This window comes from Corylus avellana, chromosome ca5, assembly GCF_901000735.1.
Source record: "Corylus avellana chromosome ca5, CavTom2PMs-1.0".
NCBI classification, from domain to species: Eukaryota; Viridiplantae; Streptophyta; class Magnoliopsida; order Fagales; family Betulaceae; genus Corylus; species Corylus avellana.
The window spans coordinates 14109748-14116718 of record NC_081545.1 but is presented as its reverse complement, the minus strand read 5'-3'; the positions used below and the strand labels follow the sequence as shown (position 1 = coordinate 14116718).

The following is a 6971-nucleotide window of genomic DNA, read 5'->3' as shown; positions in this document are numbered from 1 at the left end:
TCAGGTACAGACTGAATATTCAAAAAAAAAAAAAAGCAACACACATATTTAATTGAAATGGAGTGATTTTGTCATATAATAGATACTATTTTGTAATTGCATGTGTATTGTCTGAGAGTTTGGGAATTGTTTGCCACTTTTCACTGCCAATAATGTCCATGTCCCGTTATTATTCGATTTTACTGTCATTATTTTATTTTATTTTTGCTAAAATATTAGTGTTAATTATGCAGAGCATTACATCCTCTCTCACTCTGCCTGATTATGTGATAAAAATGTAATATATAACTTTACTCTATTCGCATGATATACCAAATGTGGTATATAGCTTGCATTATATATCATTTTCAGACTTCTCCTATAAAAGAATTCAATCTTAAAAGTAGATCTTGTCAACTTGGATATACATATATACAAAAGGTAATTAAAAAAAAGTCATAAACTTATCATTACAATGGGACCCAACGATGCTTTAGAGAATAGAAGTCATCTATTAATATCACTTTACAAACATCTTTACTTCTATTTGCCCGATAGCAAAAAATTCTGCAAAATTCTGGTGACACCCAAAAAAATTTATTAGATGACTAAGAATACTTTGGTATAAATATTAGTTTTAAATTTAATCAAATATATCTAGAAAATATATTTGATGTCTAAATCTTACATCCTTAGTTTGAATTAAGAAGTGATTGGTTTAGGCTAAACAATTTAACATTTAAGATTCTATTAATTTGAATCAAAAAGAGATAGATTAACCGAGGAGGCAAGGGGTTTAGGGATCTGAAATGTTTTAACCTTGCTTTGCTAACAAAACAAGGATGTAGGCTGATTCAGAATCCTGATACTCTAGTGGCAAGGATTTTTAAAGAAAAGTATTACCCTGATGTAGATTTTATCTCTTTCAACCTTGGCAGCTGGCCATCTTATGCGTGGAGAAGTGTATGGATGTCAAAAAAATCATTACAGGCAGGTATGATGTGGCGGGTGGGGAACAGACAAAATATTAAAATATGGCATGACAAGTGGATTCCATCTTTTCCCACTTATGCAGTTCAATCCCCAGTGAGCATACTAGAGAGTGAGGCTCGAGTTTGCACCCTCATAGATGACGACTCGAAAGGGTGGAATACACAGTTGGTCATGGCTATTTTCAGGAAGGAGGAATATGATCTTATCTATAGTATGGCTACCTATCCAAGATTGCAGAGTGACCGGTTCGTGTGGATTGGGACCAAGAATGGTGAATTTTCTGTTCGAAGTGCCTATCACCTTGCAAAAGGCGTGTTGGAGGAATCAAAGGGGAGTTGCTCAAACATGGACTCTAGCTCAAGGGTATGGAGGAAGGTTTAGAAGATGAAGGGACCTAATGTGGTTAATTCTTTTTTGTGGAAAGCATGCAATAATATTCTAGCCACCAAGACTAACCTACACAAGAGAGGAATCACACAAGACCCCTTGTGCCCTATATGTGGTCTGGTACCTAAGACAGTGGAACACTCTTTGTAGACTTGTCCAATAGCTAGGGATGTTTGGCATGATTGTCCAACAAGAATACATAAGTGTACTGTGGATGATGATACCTTTGTGAATATTTCATGAAGCTGCAGGAGAGAATTGAGGAGGAGGAGATGCTTCTAGTTGCTTTAACCGCAAGAGCTATTTGGTTGAGGCATAACACGGTTATTTTTGGAGGTGAATTCTTAGCCCCTTCGTCAATCATTAGGAAAGCAAAAGACCAATTAGAAGCTTACCTATCGGCAGACCAAGTACGTAAAGCTCAGCTATTCAAATCCCAAGTGGTGGTAGAGGTTAGTTGGAAGCCGCCAGCTCTAGGTTGGCTAAAGATCAATTGGGATGCAGGAATCGACAGAGATAGGGGAATAGAGGGCATCAGGATCGTTGTTCGTGACCACGAGGGCTCACTAGTAGCGGCACTTAATTGTTCATTATTCGCTAATCTGGATGCTACCTCAGCAGAAGCATACGCAGCATGGAAGATGGCAGACTTCACCATGAAGATGGGTTTTTGTAATATCATAGTAGGAGGTGATTCTCTGGAGATTATAAAAGCTCTTCAGAGAGAGGAAGCATGCAGGAGCAATTACGGGAATCTAGTGGAGGACACAAAAAGCATTCTAAACAGATCATGCATTTGGGAGGCAAGTCATGTTAGGAGAACTGGGAATGAAGTAGCTCACCGCTTAGCTAGATACGCATTGAGTTGTAACTCTGAGTGTACGTGGCTTGTTGATTGTCCTCCCTGTATCCAGGAGGTTGTACTTGAGGAACATGGGTCTGTTTTTTAATATAAACCTAGAATTCCATTTTTTAAAAAAAAAAAAGAAGATAGATTCAATAGAGATAGTGTGAAAGTTGTGTATCTAGTTGGGACTATGTACAGTGATGAATTAGTGAGTTATAAATGTTTTCCAAAATAAAAAGATAATATATATATATATATATATATTTATATTAAGGAATAAATAAAAAAATAAATAATAATAATAATAATAAAAGAGAAAATCTACGCATAAAGCATGGAATCCTCTCAAATCTTCTACAGACTATTTTTATGCCTATAAAAATGCAACTCACCTAAAGTAAATATTGAGATATTGGCGCGCCCACAATGAATAACGGCAGTTTAAATTTTCTTTTACTTTCAGCCTTTAGGTTTATTACCAACCATGTCCTGAAAACTGCCTATAAATAGCCCACCGCAGTATAGGATTTTTCAGTAAAAAAAAACTCTCTCCCTCTCTCACGCAGTGAAGGTTCAAAAAGAGTGAAGAAAGAAAAAAACAGCTATCTACATGCAGTAGTATCACGTGAGAATTTAGATAATTTCACTTACGGCTTGCTTATAAAGCCAGGGTGCTACAGATTGGTATCAGAGTAGTTATGAGGACCCTAGGAAAGTGATTCTTTATTAGAGTAAAGCCTTAAGGATCTAGGCTATATGTTGGAAACTATACCAGAGCTTTAGGATATCAAAATTTTAAGTCTAAAGTTTGATCTTAATGTTTGCAGAAAATGTCTACAAGTGAGACTAGTAGTAGAAAACTACAAAACGAACTTACAAAGGGAGAAAACCAGCCATGAGTACCTGGCCAGTTGGTTATGGACCAACCTTAAAGAAAATTCCAAGGTTTCCAGATTATGAGCAACCCTTTACTCTAACTGAGGAACAAGTAAGAGAAAGAATGATCCATGCTGAGGAAAATGCGCATATGGAGAGTGAACATTCATCTTTTATAAGGGAAGAAGAAACAAGATATGAGGAGGAAGTATGCTCTTATAAACCAACTTGGAATTATGAGGAAGAAGTGAATGAGGAGGAACATGAACCTGAGGAGGAAATTGAATTTGAGGAGGAAGTTGAATCTGAGGAGGAGATCGAATCTAAGGAAGAATCTGATAGTGATGATATAGATTGGGATCCTAAGGAGAAGTATCTCGCTAAAAAGAAGAAGTATCGCGCTAAAAAGAAGAAGTAGCTAAACACATAGAATGAGGATAGATGCACTAAGAAGCTTCATTCAGGAAGCTAGTTGCATTACCTCACTTACGTAAAATAAATTGTAAATTACGATTTGCTTATAAAAATCAATAAATGACTTTAATGCCAACTTATGTGTGAAACATTGTATGTATATTTTGTCATGAGTTAGTTAATTAAATGTATTGTTACAAACTAATGCAGCCAATACTTCAATTGTGCTAATAAAGTGGTGACAACTCAAAGGAGTTGGAACCTGAAAAAAAAAAAATAGACGCAATCATCTACCTCTACCTCCACCCCCAACCCCACCTTATGAAAGAGGGCATCCAAATGCTGCAGAGGTTGCCTCATAGTTGGCCGAAGCTATGGCCCAGGTTTCATGCCCAGCAATGAGAGAGGAGCAAATAGGTTGTTTCTTTGAAGATTTATGTGCGCACCACTACCAAAGGTTTGATGGTAGCCAAGGGTGTTTTGCAATAGAATCCTAGATTACTGATATCCAGAAATTGTTTGAAGTGATGGGCTTCATAGATGAAAAGAAGGTCCTTTACGCCGCTTACAAGTTTAGTGGTGAAGCATCAAGATGGTGGGAGACAAGGAAAGAACTGTTGGACCGAGAATTGAGAGGAGTCGAGATCACCTGGGTCTATTTTAAGAAAGAATTTAATGATATATTTTACATGCATGTTTCTTTACAACTCTCACTTTCCTTAACATATTCAGCACAACGTTTGTGAAAAAAGCTAAAGTTCATGTGCAACAAGTATACATTGTGAGAGTTGTAAATATGAATGTTTCGGTACAAAAAATAGACTTGCAGCTATGGGAAAAATAGTGCCGAGTATTATGTGAGTTAAAACTCATCTGGGTATACTAAGTCCTCCGAATAAACCTCCAAACGTTCCAGGTCCTCCAAATCTGTGGAAAACCTTCTATTAGTCCTAAGTCTAACTTAAAACAACCTAAACAAAATGAAAACCAGCTATTGGATGGCTTGGTTAAAATGGTGTTTTCCCTGAATTGCTCCTGAACGTACGTCCGGTATCGACACCGTACGTCCGCCCAAAAAGTTTCAGGTAGAACCTCATTTGTTCTAAACATCCATCTATCCTCCCAAATCATTTCTAAACCCGTCTAACTGGATTTGTAAGACCACCTATCTCCAAATGAGGTCACCATGCAAAAAACAATACATCTGATCAAGATAAACGCTAACTTTAACAAGATTAAAGCACAATCTAGCTAGAAACTAAAAACTAACAACTAAGTTAGCATTAGAACATCGTAACAACTAAGTAACGAGCTAGGTTAAAGAGCGTTGCCTCCTTGAAGCGAAACTTCAAGAACCTCCTCTCTGATAGCACAAAAGCTCACAAATCTCACAGAACACACTCACAAGGGTTTTTAGCAGCCTAGGGGCGAGTTAGGCAATGAATAGTATGCCCGTATGTCCGGTACTGTTTACACAGTGGTCCAAAGGCTATAGCGTACGTCTAGGTATTACCCAGAGGTTTTTCAAAAAGCAGCGTACATCCGGGTGGTCCCCAGGCGCACGTCCGTGTGGTCCCCAATGTACTATTGAGAGCGTATGTACAGTGGTCCCCCTGCGTACGGCCTCCACTAATGATAGGGGCGTGTGTCTAGTAACCCTAACGTACGTCCAGTCCGAAAGTTCAAAAATACCCAAAGTGCCCTTCTAGCTGTCCTTACTTACCCAAAGTCCAAATTAATCCTCTAATTAAGCTACCTAAACTTAGTTAACTATTTTGGTCACTACATTCTCCCCACCTTATAAAAATTTCGTACTTGAAATTTCTAGTTAAAATACCAAAAGAATAGCACTTAATAAGGGGTAGAATGTTACCGTTCGTACATAGCATCGATGATATCGTGCTCAGTAGGTTCCTGAGCTATCTCTTCCCATTCACCTCCCGGCACTTCTTCGTCCTCAAACAGCTGTGGAAAATCGGCTCGTAAGTCGTCTAATGCATCATACTTGATGTCACCAACGCTATACAAATCGTCATCAATCACGACTCCCAAATCAATCAGCTCATAGAAAGAGTACTTCCACATACAATTCGGGTCGACTAGTATAGGGGCCATAATCCCGTAGAGAAAAGCAACTCTTTCTTAGTCGACTATTCCATTTTCCAAAACAGAAATTATACTATCCAAGTATAATCTTGAAGAAAAGAGTCATACACAATCACTCAAACAAATGCGGATAGCAGCTTTGTATGTCATGCTCTACCTCCCATGATGCTTCCTCGACACCATGGTTACACCATAACACCTTCACGATAGGTATCGTCTTGGTATGTAACACTTGCTCCTTTCTATCCACGATTTTTACTGGCTCCTTGACATAGGTTAATCCCTCTTGGATCCCTAACGATTCATACTCCACCACCAGGTCAGGGTTAGCGATATACTTCCTCAGCATTGAGATGTGAAAAACGTCATGTGTACCAACCAAGTCTAGGGATAAGGCAATTTGGTATGCCAATCTTCCCGCTCTCTGGGTGATCTTGACTAGTCCAATAAATCGAAGGCTGAGCTTCCCCTTCTTCCCAAATCTCATCACTCCCCTCATGGGTGATACTTTGAGGAATACACCATCCCTTACTTCAAATTCCAATGGTCGCCTCCGATTATCAGCATAACTCTTTTGCCGACTCTAAGCTGCACTCATCCTATCTCTAATGATGAGCACCTTGTCTCGAGTGTCTTGGATCAATTCCGGCCCCAATGTCAACCTTTCGCTGATGTTGTCCCAATACAAGGGTGACTGACACTTACGTCCATAAAGTGCCTCATAAGGTGGCATTCCAATTGTCACCTGATAGCTATTGTTGTAGGCGAACTCAATCAGAGGTAGATATTGGACCCAATTACCTTTGAAATCCAACACGCACGCTTGCAACATATCTTCCAAGATTTGGTTAGTCCACTCCGACTAAGCATCTGTCTATGGGTGAAAAATTGAACTTCAACTCCGTGCCCATCTCTTTTTGTAGACTTTACCAAACCCTTGAGGTAAAACGAGAGTCTCTATCTGATATGATGGCCGACGGTACTCTATGTAATCGAACTATATTCTAAACATATAGTCTAGCCAACTTATCCATCGGATCCTTAACCTTCATCAGAATGAAATGAGCACTCTTCATGAGACGGTCAACTACAACCCAAATGGAATCTTCTCGAGTGGGTGTCTTGGGTAACCCCGAAATGAAATCCATGGTGATCTCGTCCCATTTCCACTTTGGTATAAGCAAAGGCTTGAGCTTCCTATAGGTCTCTGATGTTCTGCCTTCACTTGTTGGCAGGTTGGACATTGCTCCACAAACCTTGCGATGTCCCACTTCATATTGTTCCACCAATATTAGGGCTGGCAAAACGGGTCCACAGGTCGACCCATTTACGACCCGCGGGTACCCGCAACCCGTTTAGGCAATACCCA

The 6971-nt window shown here is 39.2% G+C and overlaps 1 protein-coding gene across 1 annotated transcript; it reads right to left on the bottom strand.

Annotated features, from left to right (window-relative positions):
- Positions 1-5714: 5714 nt before the first annotated feature.
- On the bottom strand, positions 5715-6101 carry LOC132181828 (uncharacterized). The gene has a single exon (XM_059595058.1). It carries the CDS (start codon positions 6099-6101, stop codon positions 5715-5717), a length of 387 nt encoding a protein of 128 aa, XP_059451041.1.
- Between the last annotated feature and the right edge of the window lie 870 nt (positions 6102-6971).

What these genes read in the sequence shown, in the direction of transcription:
- LOC132181828 (XM_059595058.1), bottom strand. Translation starts at nt 6,101, where the DNA reads ATGAGGGGAGTGATGAGATTTGGGAAGAAGGGGAAGCTCAGCCTTCGA.